The 22,589-nt window shown below is 37.5% G+C and overlaps 1 protein-coding gene across 4 annotated transcripts in view; it reads left to right on the top strand.

Annotated features, from left to right (window-relative positions):
- Window positions 1-22,589, top strand: part of FILIP1 (filamin A interacting protein 1) — a 171,724-nt gene that overhangs the window by 89,373 nt on the left and 59,762 nt on the right. For all 4 annotated transcript variants that reach the window (XM_081828557.1, XM_031024241.2, XM_081828558.1 and 1 more), the window contains exon 3: window positions 15,952-16,125. In XM_081828557.1, the coding sequence (XP_081684683.1) occupies window positions 15,952-16,125 (174 nt within the window). The remainder of the gene's footprint in view (window positions 1-15,951; window positions 16,126-22,589) is intronic.

The raw sequence follows: 22,589 nt of genomic DNA, 5'->3' as shown, positions 1-22,589 counted from the left end.
GATGAACTTACTAATTTGCTTTAGATCTATATAAAGATATCGATGAAAACTCTCAAAATATTTGGTCACCATTCTGGTAATTTCTTATATCTTGTAAAGTTTACATAAATCGATGTTTTAGGCTGTTGCGGGTGGTAAACAATCTTTTCACCTTGTGGCTAATTCAACATGGTTAGCTTTGGTTGAGATCTCATTTTTCTGGCTGCAGATTCACAAGATCCCGCAAAGAGTCTATTCAGTAATTGTGATGCATTCCTGTAGCATTTAAGACTAAGCCCTAAAAGCTTTGCTTTGTATACTTGATCTGTAGCGACATTTAGATTTTGCTGCCCATTGAACCGAAGGTCTTCCTTGTGAAATCATAGAATAGTGCCCCAGTTCACTTTCTGTTACTTGATATCACTGAACAAAAATACCATTATCAGTGTCTGAGAAAAGAAAAAAAGATATGGTACCCTGTCTCTTTAAAAGTTTAAGAATAGCAAGCACAGTAGAGTTAATTCTGTGGGGGGCTGTGCCTTGAGAATTTTCTGGCCCAGAATCAAGCTGCAGATAATTAATTATGTCAGTGAAAAGCTCTGATGGCCTGCTCTCTTCAGAGAAAAGTGACATCATCCTTAGAATTCTCTGGCAATAAAGAAGAACAAAGCTGTGAGTGCAGGAAATAACAGACAGATGTCCGTGAGTGCATATTTTATCTACTTCAAAGTGCATTGCAAGAAGTCGTGCTCTAGGGCTGTCTCCCAGCAGCAGTGGCTTGGCAAGGGGTCTTGGAGAGTTAGAGAAGGACGTTTACAGGATTGGGTTCACTGCCTCACGTGCTCTGGCCTGAAGAAAGAAGTGTGGCATTTTTAGGAAAGTTACTCAAAAGATGATAGTGCTCAAAAAATGTTGGCAAGATCATGGCAAGCCAATCAAGTTATGTAGTGTGGGGAAACTGGACCAGATGGTGGCGGCACCGTTTGTGGATAAATGTTAGGACAGGAAACATTACCCACAGAGTTTAATTCCAGGGCCTTCCTTTGCTTTGTGCTTATATTGTATTTGCATATGCAACTTGTAATGGAGAGAATAAATATCTTGGAATCAGATAACTCTGTTTCTTATGAATCCTATGACCTTGAGCAAACCATTTAATTTTTTGAGCCTTATTTTAATCATCTGGAGAATGGAATTAAGAGAAATAATACCCCTGAAAAGAATTTTATCCACACCAGAGTGCAATGTAAGTATTGGTTGTTACGAAATTCAACTCTGTCCTTCCCTGAAAAATATGTTAGTTTCATATTATGTACATAGAGCCAAATGTATTAGCCGGAATAGATGTTTACTTACATAAATAACATTAGGCATGGTAGAAAGATCATTGTTTCAAAATTTCAAATAACGAGAGGACCAGAAATTCTACTATAAATTTATTCCTCTGAGTTGAAATGACCTATTTCAGAACTTTCTTTAATTTTTTTTAAATCTAATAGTCAAAGTAAAACCAGTTCAATATAGATCATTTAGAACATGCATTCTCAATAAGGGTGCTATTATTCCCAACAAGGTGAAAACTGATTCTTAGAGTGGCAAAGAAATTTTAGATGCTACAATGGTTTCTGACCCTCAAAAAGACCACAGTACGTACATAACAGATTTACAATCTCTCTGTGGTATTGAAATTTTATAAGCGTGGTAATTACAAAAAATAATCTAAAAAATCTCATTAGGAGAACAAGTGAAATAATTTTGAGAAACACTTATTTAGAATTATGAAAAAGTTACAAAGAAAAATATCAATCACCCATAATTCTACCAGCTTAAAAGAATAATTGTGAATATTTGGGTGAGTAATTTTGTTCACATGTATTTTTTACATAATTGAAAGCATAGTGTATATGCAAATTTGAAATCATATTTGTTATAAGCATTTCTCACATCATTCAACATCCCTTGAAATATACTTTTTAAAGTCTGTAAAATGTTTTATCGTATGAATATAGATAGTAGAATATAATACTACTCTAATATTTCTGTATTGCACATTTAGGCTGTTTCCAGTATTTTTACAGTTATAAAAAACATTGTACTGAACATATTTATGCACAATCTTTGTCCTAACAAAAAGCCTTAGTTAGGGTTTTTCTCACTGACATATTTGAATGCTTTATAACTGAGGATAGTTACCCTGTATTTGTTGTAGTTATTACATATATTTCCTTTTTTTGCCATTTAATTGGCTATGATTTTTTTTCACACGTAGAATCTCCTATCCTTTTCCTTATCATTTCAGAGAAAGTCTTCACTTTGTACAGAAGCAGATAACTACCTATGTATATTCATTCATTCATTCATTCATTCATTCGTCTTTGAACAGAAAAACACATGAAACAAGGTCATATATTAATTGATTGATGAAAACCCTGTGATGAGGGGCTTGTAGGAGCCTAACTGTATTTCCCCTAGGAGCAATGATTCAGTGTAACTTCCAGAAAATAACTACTGTTGGTAATGAGCATCCCCTATAGTTCATTTCTCTTTTTCCTTGTATACAAGAAGGAACCTGAATCAGGGAGAGATTTTATAGGGATTTCATGAACATAATGAGAGTAATAAGCCAGTATCTTTTGGAATCTAAACTTTCTCTAGTGAAAGAGAAAAGGTCAATTTTAAAAACGCTCTTCTGTTCTCAAAGGAGAAAACGCACATGCTTAGAAAAGGGGAAACACAGGAAACTGCTGTTGGACAAGTAGAGTACGTATACACACAATACACACACACACACGTGCATGCACACACACACGCACACACACTTTAGTCATACATTTAGCAAATGTTTATTGAACAACCACTTGTGTCAGTCACTGTGCTAGGGACTAAGGACACAAAAGAAACCAAGAGACCTCTGCCCTCACTGAATTCTCAGTCTTGTGGGGAGGGAGAAAATGAGCCATTGAAATTACTAAGTGTCACCACTTAGTAATTAGAGAAGTATCAGGCATCGGAAATGGCAGTTCTACAAATTTTATGCCCCTTCTCAAATTTCAGAATATCACATAGTTCCTAAACGCTAGCACATAGGTAATAATATACATGAGATTCTTCTCTTTTTTTTAAGATTTTATTTATTTATTTCGGAAAGAGAGCATGGCGGGGGAGAGGGGGTGGGAGGGGCAGAGAGATAGGGAGAAGCAGGGAGCCCGACATAGGGCTCGATCCCAGGACCCTGACCTGAGCCAAAGGCAGACACTTAACCAACTGAGCCACCAAGGTGCCCCTCACTTGAGATATTCTTGTTTAAAAAATTTTTGAATATGCCCCATCTCTGATCCAATATAGTGAAAAAGCAAAGTAATTGTATGAGCAGATACAATGGACTACAGTTTCTCTTTGAACAAGTAGATTTGGCATTTCAAACTGAGACATGGCACAAGAAGGCCAAATATTGCCCATAAAAAGCATTTTGGCAAATCAGAAATATCGTAGAAGTTTTGTAGCTTTCTCAGGATCTCCTTTCTTTAAAAAAAGGACATACCAAGTAGGAACTCTTATAGGAATTTTGTTAAACGTCAAAGACGCACCTTTTTAAAATTAACATTTCTATTTTGGGGGTACTTATTTTTGTTTTATTTTCCTAAATCAGAGGGCTTGACTTTGGTTGCACCTTCATTTATAGGCAATGCCTACTTTTCACATGAGTGCTAGTACAAGATGTGTTATTTAACATTCTTACTGATGCCAGGTTTTAAATAGAATACTCAGAAAAGTCTAAAAAAATGGTAAGTCTTTTCTGCTGCAATTTGATCTTTTGACATGGTGATGAAGGAACTGCAGACTCTAAACAGGGCAGTCCAAATTCTTGAATTAGAGAGAAAGCTGCTCCTTCAAATTACATCAACAAATAGAGCAGGAAGCTCACAAGCGCAGGACAAGCCAATATGGGGTTGCCAGTTGCCTGTTAGGTTTGTGGCTTAGGAATCACAGATATTGTTAGAAGTGGTTTTTGTAGTCAAAGGATATTGAGAGGAATGGGGATGAGGGAAACTGCCTTAGTCTTTTACTGACTCAGTTTGTGGAAAGGCTTTTGGTTATGCTACTCAGTCGATGGCAGCTGTTCCCCATCAGCCAATTTACCTTTATGAGAAAAGAAAAGAGGAAATTGCCTTTTGTTGGGCACCTACAGCATTCCAGGCATGACATTAGGCACTTCACATATATTTCATTCTCATACAGTTGGGGAAACGGAAGTTCAGAGCTAACTGGCCAAAGGTTACGTGGCGAGAGTAAACTGCAGAGCCACAGTTTGTCTATTTGGCTCCCAAAGGGCAAGGTAATTAACATTTGCCAAGCACTTTATACATTAGCTCCTGTAGGAGCTGTGACGTAGCTACTGCTATGCCCATTTTACAGGAGAGGAAACTGAGTTCAGAGAAGCTAACTCCCTTGTTTCAAGTCCCACTAGCGGTAGTGATCATGCATATTTCTAACTCAAGATTCCCAAGTGCATGTTCTTTCTACCACATTGCTTCTCTTGAGTTCTAGTAAAAATAAGCATTTCACTAGCTCTAAGTTTACATCAAGAACTTGTTTAAAGAGAAAGATGAAAAACCAGCGGCTGAAAGAACCACATAGAAATACATCTTCAGTACACCAGAACAACTGATACTTAGAATGACAACCTGAGTTCGTGAAAAGACAGTAACTTATGTGCATTATATTCTTTTTAAGAGGAGGGGGCTTTATAATTCATTTGAGGTTGCTCCTATTCCCAAGCCCTAAAAAGGAAAAAAAAGCCCAAAAGCCAAATCTGAAGGAACTCTATTTTAGGTGATTCAAATAAACCTCATGTATAAATTCTGTCGAGATGATGTAGTCTTACCTTGTTTGGTTGAAATATTTTCTCTTTTGAAAAAAGTCTTACTTATATTTCCCAGCCCTCACCAGACACAGGATAAAAATAAGATCAAAGAAACTGAGCTATCTTCTCCCTCTCCTGCCTCTGGCCCTCTCTGCTCTGTGGGAATGCCAGGTTCCCTGAGGTTCCTCCCATAATATGCTAGAAGTCCTCAGAGGATGACCCACACATGTTCTGCATACTCCTCTGGGCTACCATTTGGCATTTGGCATTTGCCATTTTGCCCTTGTTCTTACTCCAACCCACTTTTGTAATGATGGCTACCCCTGGAACTCCCTGCTGAAAGCTCAGGCTGTATGTGCCCCAAAGTCTTCCTCTTCTGTTTACATCAGCTGATGTCTACTTGGAGACTACTCAGACTGATGTCTACACTGAGAGCATGATGCAAGATATAGAGAGGACTGCTCCTTCCTACTTCCCCCACCCCCTTACTACTGAAGCATGGTATCTTGAATTCTAATTTACCAATTCCTCTCGGTTTTATTTAGGTCTTTTATGGCCATCCCTCACCCTGAGACTCAGGCATGGATTGAGGGGGATGGGCTGGAGGGGAGTCTGAGTGACAGACACTGTGCTGCACTCAGACTCACCCTTCCCCTCTGACCCTGCTCTATTGTCCTTCAACCAACATGGTGCCCTTCCTCCCTTGGGATGAATTCTTTCCCAGGAAGAGCCTTAGTTCCTCATGCAAATAGCCCTATGGCAAGGCCATCCTGCCAGTCAACCCTCCAGACAGGATTACATCACAAGATTTTGCTCAAGTTTGAAAAATAACTTCTAGAGACAATCTAATAAGGAGACACTCATAGAAAAAAGTAAGGAGGTGAACAAAATTTAACCTAATAAGCAGAATTGTACCAGAGATGTCTGTACAGAGATGTCTGGTACCACATCTAGTATAGATGCTTTCTCTGTCCTAGGTCTCATCTAGCTGGTTTTTGCTGAAGGGATTAAATTTATGGAGCTAGATAAACAACCACAGTGAGAAAGTAATCATCTAGTTGTGCCTTAGCAAAGGCTTCTCCCATCTTTAAGGGAATTCAGCTTCTCAACTTGTTCACAGAAAGCTGGACCCTATCTGCTGGACCTGCTCATATATAGGGGTGAGGAGTTTAAAGGCTCTGCCCAAGGTCTTTATTAGCACAGAACAAAAAGCTTGTAGTCTTTTGGAATTTAAGAAATTATACACTGTAGCATCACAGCACTGCATGGGGGAACCTGTGACCTTATCTAATTTCTAATCCGGGACACAGCAGCTGTTGTACTATTAATATCCCGAAGTGTGAAAAAGAAAAAAGAAGAAAACCACATAAGTAGTGAAAATGTGCTTAAATCCATGGATGACTCTGACATACAGCTAACTAATCATAAGGAAAATATGACTGAACTTTTATAATTTATTACGTGGAATTTTACTTTTTTCTCTAAATAAAGAATTGGGAATGGTTTTTCTTATTCCAATTATTTTGGGGGCAAACAAGGTACTTTTAATTTTTTTAAAACTGTGGTAAAATATACACAAGGTAAAATTGACCATTTTAACCATTTTTAAGTACACAGTTCATTGGCATTAAATGTATACACCTTGTTATACACCATCACCATCCATTCTCCGAACTTTTTTCATCTTCCAAACCTGAAACTCTGTCCCCATTAAACAACTCTGTCTTCCCTTCCCCCCTCTGACCCTGATAAGCACCATTCGACTTTCTGTTTCTATGAATGTGACTATTCTAAATACCTCGTTTCAGTGGAATCATATATTTGTCCTTGTGTGACTGGCTTATTTCACTTTGCATAATGTCCTCAAGGTTCATCCATGTTGTAGCATGTGTCAGAATTTCCTTCCTTTTAAAGGTTGAATACTCTTGCATTGTGTGCATATACCACATTTTGTTTACTTATTCATCTGTCAATAGATACTTGGGTTGTATCTACCTTTTGGCTATTGCCAATAATGTTGCTATGAACATGAGTGTCCCTGTCTTCAATTCTTTTGGGTAGGTACCCAGAAATGGAATTGCTGGGTCATATGGTAATCTACTTTTAATTTTTTGAGGAACCACCATACTGTTTTCTATCGTGGCTAAAATATTTTACATTTTCATCAGCAGGGCACAATGTTTTAAATTTTTCCACATCCTTGCCAATATTTGTTATTTCCTGTGTTTTAGATGATAGCCATCCCAGTGGGTATGAAGTCGTGTCTGACTGTAGTTTTGATTTACATTTCCCTAATGACTAGTAACACTGAGCATATTTTCAAGTGCTTGGTGGCCATTTGTATATCTTCTTTAGAGAGACGTCTATTTAAGTCCTTTGTCCAATTTTTAAATTTTGTTTTTTTGTTGTTGAGTTGTAGGCATTCTTTGTATATTCTGGATATTAATCTCTTAATAGATAATCAGATATATTATTTGCAAATACTTTCTCCCATCCTGTGAGTTGCTTTTCACTCTGTTGATTGTGTTCTTTGATACTGAAGTTTTAAATTTTGATGCATTTCACTGAGCTATTTTTTTTGCTGTTGTCATGCTTTTGGTGTGTCACATGTAAGAAATCATTGTCAAATCCAATATCATGAAGTTTTCCCCTTATATTTTCTTCTAAAAGTTTGAGCTCTTCCATTTAGGCCTCTAATCATTTTGAATTGATTTTTATATATGGTGTAAGATAATGGTCCAACTTCATTCTTTTGCATACAAATATTCAGTTTTTCCAACATCATTTGTTGAAAAAACTGTCCTTCCTCCATCGAGTGGTATTGGCATTCTTATTGAAGATCATGTGACCATTTGTGAGGATTTATTTGTGTGCTCTCAATTCTATTCTACTGGTCTACATGTCTGTATTTATGCCAGTACCACAGTGTTTTGATTACTGTAGCTTCCTAGTAAGTTTTGAAATCAGAAAGTCTGGAACCTCCACTTTGTTCTTTTTCAATATTATTTTGACTCTTTGGTCCCTCTGCATTTTAGGATGGATTTTTCTATTTCTGCAAAAAACATCATTGGGATTTTATTTTTTAAAAATTCAAGCTATTATGTTGATAATAACAGCAAGTTTTAACGTGAAAATAGCATCTGCTTTTAACATTTTAATGAAATATTTCTTTTGGATGATTTTCTGTCTGACATGCTAGAAAGGAGTGATCTTTAATAAACATGGGTATAGAGACTTTTAGGCACTATTGACCATATATTTATGGAAAGAAATTTCTTCAGAGAAACCAAAAGACACATTTTTAGCCCCAATGGCCCTTTAAACTAACCATGTTTGAATCCTCTCCTTGTATGTTGTTGTGTTACTAACCACGTTAACTTCGTGTTCTAAAATTCAGGAGAAAAAATGGATTTAATTTCTGTAGTAATAGCTAATATCATCATAATTACATAGCTTTTTTCTTTCAATATATTTATAGTATTTGTATTTACCTAACAAGAGTAAATAGTATAATTCAATTTGTATGAGATTTAAAGATAGTCCATTTCCTGTTGCAACATTCTGGTAAAAAGTACTGTTTTCCCTTATTCCGTTTACATATTTTCTTTTTGCAATAAACTTAAGAAGAACAAAGTGACTCCTAAATTATAGACAAAAATGTCAGATGAAAGAGTAGAAGTTCACAAAATGTAATTAATTGTTTAACTCTTTTAAACAAAGCTAAGTAGTTAAGGTTGTTCTGAGATTTTCAGTGCCAGTTTATGCCTTTCTGACTTCACATCATTTAATTTTACTCTTTTATTTGAACAAATATTTACTGAGTTCCTATCACATGAGCAAGCATTCTTTTAGTAGGTACTGTAGATACATCTTTGTCCTCAAAGCAGCTCACAGCCTAAGGAAGAAAGACAAGTAAACCAATAAATTACCTTATTTAAATAGAAACAGAACATTGAATGGAGTTGCCAAAATAGGAAAGCATTAACAGAATGGGCATGCGTTGGTCATCCAAGACCATCTTTTCTAGGGTTCCTTGGCTCACTGCAGCAACAGGACCATACTTAGGTAGTTAATGAAATAATACAAAGAAGCAAGAGTGTTTAGGAACTTTTAAATCCTAAATATTAAAGTAAATATTAAAATTGTATTAATTTTTGAAAAAAAATTTTTTTTTAAAGATTTTATTTATTTATTTGAGAGAGAGAGAATGAGAGACAGAGAGCATGAGAGGGAGGAGGGTCAGAGGGAGAAGCAGACTCCCCGCCGAGCAGGGAGTCCGATGTGGGACTCGATCCCGGGACTCCAGGATCATGACCTGAGCCCAAGGCATCGCCTAACCAACTGAGCCACCCAGGCGCCCAATTTTTGAAAAATTTTTAAATTACTTCCCACTCACCCCAAGTCTTCAACTAATTGTAGTGCTTCAGGAAGCTATAATTTCTTTAGCTTGATTTTACCCTGTCCTCCAGAATCATATACATACCCATTTTAGAAGTGTGGAAAAATCTATGTCACATGTGCGTAAGAACTAAGCATTGTTTCCGACTCATTATGGGTTTTCCCAAAGATTGAAAAATCCCACAAGTTTAAAATATAGTTGAAATTGTCACCAGGCATAATCAATAATGGCATTTTGCCTTTAAAGAAAGCTAAGTTTTAGAAACACTGTCACTGAAATTCAGTACTTGAGTATAGTAAGCCTCCTATGGCTGCCAATAGCTAGATACAGGGACATTTTGGGATATCTAGTCTCCTGTCCACTCCTGTCCACCACTTTGTCCTAGGATGACCAACTCATCCCAATGTGCCTGGGACTGTTCTGATTTTCAAAGTCTAGCTTTGTGGGGCCCATCTCCTTTAATCCTAGGCAAACTGGGATAATTAGTTATCCTCATTTCCCAGAACTGGCAAACACTTCCAATGGTTTCCAGGGACTCCCCTGGTTTAGGTTGCTGGTGTGAAGTGATCATGATTCCTTGGTGAAGAAGGATCATTGCAACTGATAACATAGCGAAAACATGAGAAACCACTGGGTCAAGCAAGTGCCTAAGAAGTAGACCACCCTGCCTGGAAGCTTGAGCTAACATAGCAGATGTTTTAAGTGGTTTTAGTGTTGAATTGGCCTATCTGTCCTAAAGCAGTGGTTTCTAAGTGCAGCTGTGCTTTAAAATCACCTGCAGAGGTATTTTATTTTGTTCCACTATAATTGATGTACAGTGTTATATTAATTTCAGGTGTACAATATAGTGATTCAACCATTCTATACATTATTCAGTGCTTATCAAGATAAGTATACTCTTAATCCCCTTGACCTATTTTACCCACTCCCCCACTCCCCTCCCTGCTGGTGACTATCATCAGTTTGTTCTCTATAGTTAAGAGTCCATTTTTCGTTTGTCTCTTTTTTCCCTTGTTCATTTGTTTTGTTTCTTAAATTCCACACGAGTGAAATCATACGGTATTTGTCTTTCTCTGACTGACTTATTTCACTTAGCATTAGACTCTCTAGATCCATTCATATTGTTGCAAACGGCAAGATTTCATTCTTTTTATGGCTGAATAATATTCCATTGTGTGTGTGTGTATGTGTGTAGCATGCCTTTTTTTTTTTTTTAAAGTAGACTCCATGCCCAATATGGGGCTTGAACTCAGACCCTGAGATCAAGAATTGGGTGCTCTACCAACTGAGCCAGCCAGGTGCCCCTATATACCATACTTCTTTATCCATTCTTCTATTGATGGACACTTAGGCTGCTTCCTTAGTTTGGCTATTGCAAATAATGCTGTAATAAACATAGGGATGCATATATCCTTTTGAATTAATGTTTTTATATTTTGGGGGTAAATACCCAGGAGTGTGATTAATAGATCATAGGGTAGTTCTGTTTTTAACTCTTTGAGGAAATTCCATACTGTTTTCCACAGTGGCTGCACAGTTTGCATTCCTACCAATAGTTCATGAGGGTTCGTTTTTCTCCACATCTTTGCCAACACTTGTTGTTCCTTGTGTTGTTGATTTTAGCCATTCTGACATGTATGAGGTGATATCTGACTGTAATTTTGATTTACATTTCCCTGATGATGAGTGATGTTGAATCTTTTTGTATGCCTACTGGCTATCCAGATTTCTTCTTCGGAGAAATGTCTGTTCATGTCTCCTGCCAATTTTTTAATTGGATTATTTGTGTTTTGGGTGTTGAGATGTATCAGTTCTTTGTATATCTTGGATACTAACCTTTTATTGGATTTATCATTTGCAAATATCTTCTCCCATTCAGTAGGTTGCCTCTTAGTTTTGTTGATTGTTTCCTTCACTGTCCAGAAGTTTTCATTATGATGTAGTCCTAATAGTTTATTTTTGCTCTTGTTTCCCTTGCCCCAGGAGACATATCTAGAAAGACGTTATTATGGCCAATGTCAGAGAAATGATTGCCTGTGCTCTGTTCTAGGATTTTTATGGTCTCAGGTCTCATGTTTATGTCTTAATCCATTTTGAGTTTATTTTTGTGTATGGTATAAGAAAGTAGTCCAATCTTATTTTTTTGCATATACTTGTCCAGTTCTCCCAACATCATTTGTTGAAGAGACTGGCTTTTTCCCATTGCATATTCTTGCCTTCTTTATTGTAGATTAATTGACCATATAAGTGGGGGTTTATTTCTGGGTTCTCAACTCTGTTCCATTGATCTATGTGTCCATTTTTGTGCCAGTACTATACTGTTTTGATTACTATAGCTTTGTAGTCTATCTTGAAATCTGGGATTGTGATACCTCCAGTTTTGTTCTTCTTTTTCAAGATTGCTTTGGCTATTCTGGGTCTTTTGTGGTTCCATATACATTTTAGAATTTTTTGTTCTAGTTTTGTGAAAAATGCTGTTGATATTTTGATAATGATTGAATTAAATCTGTAAATTTCTTTGGGTAGTATGGACATTTTAATAACATTTGTTTTACCAGTCCATGAGCATGGAATATCTTTCCATTTGTTTGGGTCATCTTCAATTTCTCCATCAATGTTTTATAGTTTTCAGAGTACAGGTCTTTCATTTCCTTGGTTACGTTTATTCCTAGGTCTTGTATTATTTTTGGTGCAATTATAAACGGGATTGTTTTCTTAATTTCTCTTTCTGCTACCTCATTATTACTATATAGAAATGCGACAAATTTCTGAATATTGATTTTGTATTCTGAATTCAATGTAATTGTTCTATCTGGTAGTTTTTTGATGGAGTCTTTAGGGTTTTCTATCTGTAGTATGTCATCTGCAAAGAGTGAAAGTTTTACTTCTTTACCAGTTTGAATGCCTTTTATTTAATTTCTTATCTGATTGCTGTGGCTAGGACTTCCAGTACTATGTTGAATAAAAGTAGTGAGAGTGTACATCCTTCTCTTGTTCTGATCTTAGGGGGAAAGCTCTCAATTTTTCCCCATTGAGTATGATTTTAGCTGTGGGTTTTGCAGAGATTTTAAATCACATGTCCTGGACTGCACCAACACACTTGTTGATTCAGAATTTGTACGTTTTTAACAGGGTAAATGATCTTTCTACCACACAAACCTGACCATGTCACTGTCCTGCTGCTTAAAAATTCCAAGGCTTCTTGCTGTTCCATGAGAAAATGCAAACTCACTACCTGGCTTACAAGGCTTTTCATGAGTTGCCCATTATTTATCACTCCAGCCTCATGTTTTCCAGCCCATGCATCTACATCTGTTTGGCTTTTGCCTACAGTTTTTCCTTGGCCAAGAACACTCTTACCCTAGTTCCCCTCTTTCTCTGGCTCAGGTACTCATTGTGAGATTTTTGGGTCACTTCCTCTGTGAAGCCTTTTCCTTAGCTTATATTCAAGTCAAGTGTATTTTTAGATGGAGTTCTTAGCCCCCTGTATCTCCTCCATCCTAAGACTTATCATGTCAATGCCTTTCAATTATTTGTTCATATCCTTCCAGGTTTAATCTCTGATGACGCAGTTATATCTCCAATACTGAACACAATGCATTGCCCAAAGTGAATGTGCACAAATATTTATTGAATGAATGATTGGATTTAACTCTTTTTTTTTAACTATGCCACCTGTTTGTGGCTCTACCTGTTCTGCGTCTTATTCTGCCCCCCAGCCCGCTCCCCCCTGCCCCCCGCCAGTTCCCTGCTCTGCCAGCAAAGCCCAGAAACCCTCTGTTGACTTTTTAAGATTAATCACACACTCACCTGTTGGCCCTGGGCTTTGCAGAGTAGCTCTTTGCTGCCCCCATATGTTTTTAATCAGTTCCTTATGTAGCCAGTTGAGACAACCCCTTGCTCCATCTGGTGCAGTTACAGTTCTGCAGGGACATTTTTGTTCTTGGCTTCCATATGTCTCCCTTGGCACAAAGAGGAACTTATAGGATGGAAGAGAAGAATGTGACCCCCTCTGTGTCTGTTTTTATACCCTAATCTCATATTTATTCTCCTTCATCATCAGGACTAAATAAATTGAACAATTTTATTTAGTCCCTTCCTCCTCTGACCCCTTTCTCTCTCTTTTCTAGAGTCCTCTTCAAAGTATTCTCCCCTCTGGGTCCTTTTACATATATATAAATACATTGGTCTATTTAGCAGCGCTGCAGCACCCTAAGAATTTAGCTACTTGCTTCTGATGAAATTTCTGTGTGAAAACAGTAATGTTTAAGGACAGGAACCTTCTTGCATCTTGTATTTCATTCTTTAATATAAAAATTAAGAAGTTTTGGGGCGCCTGGGTGCCACAGTGGTTAAGATGCTTGGTTTTGGCTCAGGTCGCGATCTCAGAGTCCTGAGATGGAACCCACGGCGGGCTCTGTGTTCAGCATGGAGTCTGCTCAAGTTTCTCCCTCCTTCTTCCTCTGCCCCTCCCCCTGCACATACACTCTCTCTCTTCAGTAAGTAAATAAATCTTTAAAAAAAATTAAGAAGTTTCTTAAAATGGGGATGTAAAGCGGTTTTATCCCCAAAACGTAGGACCTTATTTACATACATTAAATCATATAAAATAGTTAAAAAATTTATTGTGATTACGGTCATTTCATTAACCCATGGATTAAACAGACACCATAATAATAATGATTGATTTACTATATTAAACTACTTTAAATTGTAGTGATTTATAGGCAACATTTGTATTCCTTCAGGATTATTATTATAGCAATTAAAAAGCTTTTAGTAAGCTCATGATGAATAGTGTGATTCTAAATATATAATGCCCAGTGTTATACCAGCATAGCCTCTTTTTCTTTGGTAATTAGTGTCTAGAGTAATTAAACTAAGAATGAAATGTGTGGTATATGTAGCATATCACAGTTAATACAACTCAAGCATAAGCACATTTTTAGGGAGAGAAGAAAAAAGTGTTTCATATCAGTTGGAACAAAAGAAACTATTATCTTCTAAGAGGATTAAGAAGATTTGGTCAAGAAGATAGATACCAACAATATTTACATGTTTTAAAACCACATAGCTTAAACTTTTGAACTGAAATAGCTACCTATTTACATTTCTAAAAGCTCCTTATTTATATTATTTGCCTGAAAACCAATAACCAATGACAGACCTTAGGCTCCTTCAGTACAGGGCCACCATTTACAGAATGGAGTTATACCTTGCACAAGAGGGTGCCTGGGAGATGGGATAGATAGGGGTTGAAATATAGCCCTTTCTTTTCTTGCTAGGTAAGCTGCGCTCTGACTCAGGCTGTATCTCCCAGAGGAAGTAGACACCTTTTTCTAAACTGCACAAAGATACTGTACAGGATAGCCTGGTACTGTATCTATGCTTAAGTTCTTTCATTCTATGTGGAAACACATTGCTTTTCCATTAAATTATTTTCTGACTTTAACTTTCTTGCTAATTCCAAACTACTAGTTACTTCAAAATTAATATTTTCCAATTTTTGTCTTGAAATGAGCACATATAAATGTGGCAGAGACAACATGGGGAAAATCTGCAAATTCCAGTCTATTGACGTTTCCATAATAGTCTTTAGCCATCTGGAATTAGATTAATTTTGAGACTATGAAAAAGCAATAAAAGTGAGAAACCTCAAGAAAGAGAAACTTTATAATGCTCCTGTCTTGAGACTAACTAGTTAGCTCCTTTGTTTAGAATACCATGACAATGAGCCAGGTTTATAATTTCAAACCCATAGTTAGCGTAACACAGGGGAAAACTCTATTCTATTGCCATAGACTGCAACTCTTGCCCACCAGTTTGTTCTTTGGTATAAGTTGGCATGAGGTCCGGATACTTCATATCCATCACCATTACTGGAAAAAACAAGTATATGACCAGATGGGGGTACATTTACCAAATGTCAGCTCCATCATAACTAGAAAATTCATCACTACTAACCAGTAGAAAATACATCCAGATGTATTTGCATTATGTGATGAGATCCATAGTCAATATGATATAAAACGTATAATCATGTGGTTTTCTCAAGAACTCAACAAAGTCCTGGAGTTTTGCTGAGAAACCAAAAGAACAACACTGACCCCACCAATTTGGCTCATGTGATTGGTAGTCTGGATGTTACAGGAGTTAAATTTCACCTTTGTTGTGAATGTCTTAGATCAAAAAGCCCAGTCCAGCACCATGTGAGTTCCCAACCATGTGTTTCTGTATAAAATGAATCACTTGATGGGAAACAGGAACTCACTAATAAAGGCTGCTTTTGTTAATTACACATAGAGTTATAACTAGAATGGGGAAACCAGATTTGAATACTTCTTTGAGAGCATAAATAGAAAACTAGAAAACTTTAAATTGTCCTTGACCTTATTTACAGTGAAATGGGGAAGTATCCCAGGTCCTCCTGATTCAAAAGCACTCAGAATCTTTTCTACTTAGATAAAGCAATTTTTATGTAGTTAATATTAGCACAAATCTGTTTTCTGCTTGCCTGCTTCCTAGCAACCTGAAGCAGAGTATCTGCTTGCCAATCTGCTTCTGATAAAAAATAAGAACAAAATATCCAGTGAATTTGCCAATAGTCCCGAAGAGATGGGGATGTGTTCAATAAGCTTTGTGTTGATTTTGTGAGTCTGGCATGTGATTTATGTTGTCAACCGTCTGACCTTGCCGCACTCTACCACAGGCCAGGGAGGATGTGATCCACATGCTGAAGACAGAGAAAACCAAGCCTGAGGTTCTGGAGGCTCATTATGGGTCTGCAGAGCCAGAAAAAGTGCTGCGAGTCCTGCACCGAGACGCCATCCTAGCCCAGGAGAAGTCTATAGGAGAAGATGTATATGAGAAACCGATTTCAGAGGTAAAAATATGACATCAACAAGTTCCCGTATATAAGGGTACCTCAGAGTGATGGCTTCACGTTTTCTATTTTACATGCTTTAACATTTTCTTTCAAAGGCAAAATTTTTATGATACACTAGTATAGAATTAAAGTGTAATTAAATAAATTATATGAATTTACAATGTAATATGAATTACATGAATTATCGTGGATGCATTGCAATGATAAGAATTTTAGAAGCATTTTCTTAAATATACTTAAAGCCTGAAACATATTTCTCATGTGATTATGCTAATTACATGCTCTTGCAGTCTGTTATTCTTTTATTTCTCTAGGAGATGATGTGTGTAAAAATTTGAAGTGCTCATCAGTTTTGGCATTGAGTTGTCAGGATCATTATTAAATTGGTAACCTAAAATTAAATTGATTATTGATATTGTATTGATGGACATTTATTTTATTATTGATATTTACAAAGGGACTGTATTTTAGTATCTCACAGACTCTGTCATAGTTAAAATGGTCTCACGTGAGTAGCTAAAATGCAATGGTTGAGGCAAAATCCCAATGAAATGCTTAGGACAATGCTTTAAGATGAAATCTAATAGGGCTATATTTAATCATTTTTATATAAGATTGTGTTAGGAACTATTTACTATTGTTATTAATTTCCCATGATACTACATGTTAAAAGTATTCTCATGTTGTAGTAGAAGTTTGAGGCTAAATTAGGGAAATAGTTGCTAGATCTAGCCATACTGACTTGAGAATTCATGTAAAAAAATTGCAGAGATATGAAATTAGCATCATAAATGAAGAAAAAGAACACAGAAATTAAAAGTGAAGCAATCTATTATAATATAAAAGATAATAATATAATATAAAAGATAATATCTTATGTCAAGCCTTTGTAGAAGCTCAGTTTGACAGATCTCAGATAAGATCCGCTTGAGACATTATTCACAGCAGACTGATGGTCCCGTAATTACCCTAATTTCTGCAGCAAGGATAAGCTGGAGCTCGTTTTAATCTTTGCCTAAAATGTTAAGAAATGATTTATGATGGGATGCAGTCAAATGATGGGATCCACTTCCATGTCTGAGAGCCACGGTTACCAGCTGCATATGGCTTTGGGCAGGTCACTTCAGCTCTCTAAGCTTATTTCCTTCTCTGTCAGGTGGGAGTAACAACAGTGTGTATCTCCTAGAGTTGTTGTAAAGATTAAATGAAGCAATGTCTGTAAAGCTCTTAACACAGTGTCTGGTACATACTGAGTACTCAACAAATACTATCCATTAGCATTTGCTGGGATTTGAGCAGTGATATTCGCTCACACCTATAATTAGTTCCAAACTTGGAGGGGTTTGAGGCGTGAAAGACATAATGAGGTCAAAATATTCATTAAATATTCTTACGATAACCCCCTGGATTGGAGAACTCAGTTTGGATATCATTTAAGTTTCCTAATTCTTTTCTCCCAAGTTAGAGCTTGGGATAACACCTCAAAGGAGAGGTAGGTCTGAAAGCACACACACTTACCCAAAAGCACTGCCTCTAACCCAGTGAGTTCTATGGAAAGTACACAAAGAAGGAATTTCTGACCTACCTTCAGAAAGTAGGCCTAACCCAAGGGTTCCTATCTTGTGGGCAGAGGAGCAGAGCAGAGCAGAAAACACCCACCCTGTGGGTGGTCCTTTTAGAACTGGCTTAGCTGGACAAGCTTTTTGGTTTCTTTCTCCCCTCAACTCACAATCTGAAGAATTATTCCTCACTTGGGGAGGAGTGAGTGAGGAGGTAGAGAGAAAGACAGAGGCTACTTTTCCCAATTCTGACAAAATGGTAAGGCCCCGTTTTCTGGGAAAAATAGAATGCTAGAAGGAGAAAAGATTTATCTTCTACCTCTACAAATTTGGGGTCTCCTAACCTTTCGGATTTAACAATCAAGTTGTTGTTACCCAGGAGCAGGAGTCCTTCTTCCAACTTCATGAGGGACGATCCCAATACAATCACTGTTCCATTAGCCTCCTGGGACCATGAGCGGATAGTCTAGCTCTTATTCTTAGAAGCCATGCTGCATCTCAAGCCCCAAAATCACTGCTCATTTTAATTTCCGTACCAAATTAGGCCCAGCTAGGTTATCCAATAGAACTCACCAGAGGTTAAGCAATGAACCCCATGTGGTGGACCCCCTCTGCCTTGCCAAATATCTGGGGAGAAATTAAGCAGCAAATATTAAATCCCCCTGAGCTTCTTTGTGAATTAAAATCCAGGATATGAAAGTTCATAATTCTTAAGTATAATTCCAAAGAAATCAAGGTTTCAGTGTCTTTCCTTCCCAAATTCTTATTCTGCTTAGCCTTAGCCAGAAGGATCTTAATCTTAAGCATTTTCAAAGTTTAACTAATATATCCTAAAGTCCCCCTATTCCCCTTTTATTGAAGAGTCTAAAGAATTATTAGAACACATGAAAGTATCATAATACCAACCTTACATGCATAAGTATTAAAAATACAAGAAAATCCTCAGTTCCATAGTCAGTTTATCTCAAGCAAAATGACTCAGCATAATGCAGGCCCATGTTACTCTTAGCAAGACCAAAGTAGAGACTTAGGCGATGTCTAAGGGAAGGAAGGCAGGTAGAGAAAATCCTTTAACTACAACAGGATTCTAGTCAGTCTGGGGCAGTTACCTTCTGTGTTCTGTATTATATGGTCTCCCTCAGTGATAGAAGTAAAATCAAGGAGTTATGAGCCTGCCAAGAGGATCCTTTGTATAAGACAAATCTTATCTACGTTTATGTCCTTGGGTTGGATAATCCTCACTGACAGATCTTTTCTCATCTCACTATATCCATATTTGAACTGTTTATGTTACTGTCCTGCCTGAATCCCCTGATGTTTGACTCATCTTTCCTTCAAACTCTACATCTCCAAGATTCTCAAGCGTGTTCACTCAGGGCCCATCTATTTTAGCTGACACCCTGAAACTCACCAAATAATGCTTCAAATGTTCTACCTTAATCTTCTCAGAATTTAGTTTCTAAATCTGTCTATATTTTATGTATCCACTTCGAATAGCTGTTGCAGTCTTCAAGAGAATGGCTCCCAACTGATCTCATGGAGAACTATCAGCAGTTTTACAACACATTCCTCAGACATTTTCTGGATTCCAACACTTTTTGTGGGGGGACTCACACTGCTCTGTTCTCTGTGCTCACCTATCTCTACCTCCTCTGGTCACTCATTTTGATTCAAATAATGACTAAAATATCTCCCTTCTTTATAGCCCTATCTTTTATAGCACTTAGATCCATTTCTCTCTTGTGTATTCCAGTTTGGTCTTTAAGTCTTTTTTTTCCTCTTTAGTAGACTTAGATTTAGATTTAGATTCAGTAGATCTGTCTCTTCCCAAATCCCTTAATACTTCTCCAGTTAGCCTTCTGCTGATAACAGCTAAAAGCACTTCCTCAACCATGATTCTTTTGTCTAAAACATGCTGAAATTTCTCTCCATCTCAAGTCCTTAAACCTCTTCTCCATCAACTTGATTTAGTAGAATAAGACTTCCAGGTATACTCTCCTTTTGGCCTTCAGTGTTATGATGATTTCATTTCAGTTTCCTTCCACCTCTGTCCAAGTGGGAGCTGTATTTCTAAAGTAACAGGTTCCCATTTCACTTTCACTATTCATTAATAAAAGCAACTATTCCTCTATGGTTGAGCCACAGTTTGGATCCTGAAAATCAAAAGTCATGGACACAGTGTACATGATTAATGAATCAACAGAGCCCATAGTTATGGGAGGTGGTCTTCAGAGCCTCTAGACAAGCCACATAGATCCAAGAGAGAGCTTAGCCCACCTAAGTTCTCTCCTGGGAGCTCTATGTAGTTCCAAACAAAATAATAAGAAACAGAGTCTCATACAGCTGATCTCTTGCTATGTAGGTTGGTTCTTACATCTAGAATTTAAAATTGAAAGCTAGATCCTCACACATGAATGCTTTATTGCTAAAAAGGAATTTGCTACCTCTGCAATTTAAAGTCTGGGCCTGCAGTTCTGTGTGAAAAACAGTGTGCACACCAGCGTCTTGGCACCCTTTCAGTGTGTTACAAGACAAAAAGATGTCTTCCTGATTATGTAATCAGTGTTGGGGTCAAGCTATGCTAGTGTAGGTGAGGGGAACATAGCCCACTGAGACCCCAGCAACTGCTCCAGTGGGCTAGCCCCAGGACTGTAGCTGCTGAGAACAATCAATCTCAAAGACCCATGTGGACAGGACATACTAAAGCTAATGTCTACCTTCTACCTAGGCTGACTCAGAACACGTCATATCAACATAAGCTGTTTTTCTCCACATGCCCTCACAATGTCTATTTTTCTGAATATCTTAGCTATTCAGTTAATAATGTCCCCATCTTCCCCTCCAGAGTTCCTTGAAGGGATTGAGAGTAACTGCAGGAGTTGGATAGATGAGTTAAAGCATTTAGTTTTATTATTGGTCTGAATAGACAAATGAATACCACCAGACTTTCTATTGCTTTCCCTCCTAGACTTTGGAGAAACCACTTGAAGGAGAGTTTGGGCCTTCAGAGCACAGTGTACCATTTTATGGCAGGCAGAGTCAAAAAATAAGAAATGAAAAGGCTGAGCTGCTTATGCCTAGTTCCCTAACCCAAATATAACTTTCTTTTTTCTTTTTTCAATTTTTTTATTATGTTATGTTAATCACCATACATTACATCATTAGTTTTTGATGTAGTGTTCCATGATTCATTGTTTGCACATAACACCCAGTGCTCCATTCAGAATGTGCCCTCCTTAATACCCATCACCAGGCCAACCTATCCCCCCACCCCCCTCCCCTCTAGAACCTTCAGTTTGTTTTTCAGAGTCCATAGTCTCTCATGGTTTGTCTCCCCCTCCGATTTCCCCCCCTTCATTCTTCCCCTCCTGCTATCTTCTTCTTTTTTTTTAACATATAATGTATTATTTGTTTCTTTTTCCTTTCCCTTATGTTCATCTGTTTTGCTTCTTAAATTCCACATGAGTGAAATCATATGGTATTTGCCTTTCTCTGACTTATTTCGCTTAACAGTATACTCTCTAGTTCCATCCATGTTGTTGCAAATGGCAAGATTTCATTCTTTTTGATGGCTGAGTAATATTCCATTATATATATATATTTATATATATATATATATCACATCTTCTTTATCCATTCATTAGTCGATGGACACTTGGGTTCTTTCCATAGTTTGGCTATTATTGATAATGCTGCTATAAACCATAGGGGTGCCTGTGCCCCTTTGAATCAGTATTTTTTGTGTCCTTTGGGTAAATACCTAGTAGTGCAATTGCTGGGTTACAACTTTCAAATAAGTCACCCCTCCTTCCCTAAGGGAAGGTATGAAGAAATAGGCAGAAGCTGCTTTCCAAGTACTTTCAAAAGAAATGTGGGTCCTACTTCATGATAAAGTAGAAAGGATCAAAAGAGGGAAAGAGTTGCTCTTTCTACATTGATGATGGTGATGATGATACTTTAAAAATGCTTGACAAATTCTATAATATATAATGAAAATCACATAGTAGAAAGATGGAAGAGTTCCTGGGGAGAATAGTTTGTAATAGGGATATTCCAATAAAGGAAATGTCTTGTAGAAGCTGTCCTTTTAAGACTACAGAAATTTACCAGGAGACATAAAAGTACAATTTGCCAATCCCTGATGGTATCAAATATTATTTGCCACCAGTTAACCTGGGCTTCTCTACCAGTCTGTCTAGTCACAGGCTCTTACACAAAGGGATGGAGATCTGGTCAGAAACACTAAGGATTATGCAGGCAGTATCTCCTTTATTTGGGGGCCCAGAAATGATCCCCACAATGAAGATCTCACACAACTGTAGAGGTAACCTCAGATCCTCCATATGACTGAGGGACAAACATGGAGAACCCAGTGGAAGAACTCTGATGCTGATGCCGCATGGAATTACCCCCATTAAGTTTTAGGGGGTAGGTTGTAGACTGAGAATGGATTTTAAATATGTTTCAACTAAAGCCGTGGTTCTCAGTTTGGGGTGGGTGGTGGTGGAAGTGTTTTGCCCTCCAAGGGGCATTTGGCAACTTCTGAGGATAGGTTTGTCACAGTCAGAAGTAGTCCTACTGGCACCTAGGGGGCAGAGACCAAGGATGCTGCCACATACACATCCTCCAGTGCACAAAACAGCGGCCCAAAATAAAGGATGATTTGGCCAAAAATGTCAGTAGTACTGAAGTTGAGAAACCCTGTGCTAGAGTTTGAAGAGGAGACTAGGATAGGGAACTATTAATATTGCAAGATTTGGTCCAATTGAACAAACATTTACTGAACACTTACTTTGTCCCAGGCACTGTGTTAGGTAGTAGAAACTAAAAACTTCATCAAGGCTCCCTTTAAAGATCTTCTAGCCTGGCAGACAAATAGGCACAAAAAGCCCTGTAATTGGG

Source organism: Leptonychotes weddellii, chromosome 8 (assembly GCF_054177405.1).
Source record: "Leptonychotes weddellii isolate Sample4059 chromosome 8, ASM5417740v2, whole genome shotgun sequence".
NCBI classification, from domain to species: Eukaryota; Metazoa; Chordata; class Mammalia; order Carnivora; family Phocidae; genus Leptonychotes; species Leptonychotes weddellii.
Note: the sequence above shows the minus strand (reverse complement) of the source record. Positions and strands in the feature narration are given on the sequence as shown.